This window comes from Egretta garzetta, unplaced genomic scaffold (assembly GCF_000687185.1).
Source record: "Egretta garzetta isolate BGI_Z169 unplaced genomic scaffold, ASM68718v1 scaffold32, whole genome shotgun sequence".
In the NCBI taxonomy this organism is placed as follows: Eukaryota; Metazoa; Chordata; class Aves; order Pelecaniformes; family Ardeidae; genus Egretta; species Egretta garzetta.
The window spans coordinates 3,196,365-3,197,098 of NW_009259035.1; the positions used below are offsets into that span (position 1 = coordinate 3,196,365).

General features: G+C 62.7%; 1 protein-coding gene across 1 annotated transcript in view; it reads left to right on the forward strand.

Annotated features, from left to right (window-relative positions):
• The first annotated feature begins 347 nt into the window (after nt 1–347).
• GRID2 (glutamate ionotropic receptor delta type subunit 2) overlaps nt 348–734 on the forward strand; it is a 746,969-nt gene continuing 746,582 nt past the window's right edge. The window contains 1 exon segment of the mRNA XM_009634848.1: nt 348–435. Within this exon segment, the coding sequence (XP_009633143.1) occupies nt 348–435 (88 nt within the window).

Sequence of the window (734 nt, forward strand, 5' to 3'; positions counted from 1 at the left end):
ACCGAGCGGATCCCTGGACCCGGCGGAAGGATGGGGATTGTCTGACCAGCAGAGGCGTCTGCTGCCCGCGGCGGCGCCCGGGCTGGATGGATTTGCTGCCGGCGCTCCCAGCAACTCTGGTGCTGCCCAGGAGCCCCCCGAAGTGACGCGGGGTTTCGCCGAGGGGAGAGGCGCTCGGAGCCCCGGGCTCGCTCCCTGCCCAGCCGCGGCTGTGCGCCAGCCACCGGGATTTACACGCTCCGCCGGCGGCACCTCAAACTCTTGGGTTTCCTGCGCCGCGCTATCCTCCGCGGTGGCACCGTTTGGCGAAGAGATCCGTTGTTACAAAGCCTGGACCTCCGGAGGAGATGGAAGTTTTCTCCCTCATCCTGGTCGTGTCCGTCTGTTGGACTCGAACCTGGAAAGCGGCGATTGCAGATTCAATCATTCATATCGGTAAGGGGGTGCTGCGTCTGCTGGTGCCGCTGGACACTTTTCCAGCTCTCCTTTGCAACCTTCCCTCTCTTGGCAGGCTTCCGCCGCCCCGCAGCCCCCGCTCTCTTTTAGCCCTTGCTCGCTTGGCTTTTTTTTTGTTTGTTTGTTTGTTCCCCTCTTCTATCTGCTTTCCACCAGGATCTTAGGCGTCCTCTTCCCCCCCTACCGCTCTCTGTAAAGGTTTCTGGTCGGCGGGGTACGTGCGTGCTTTAGACCTTCAGGTTTTGCGCGGCTCATGATCGGGGGGGGGCCGGGGCTCG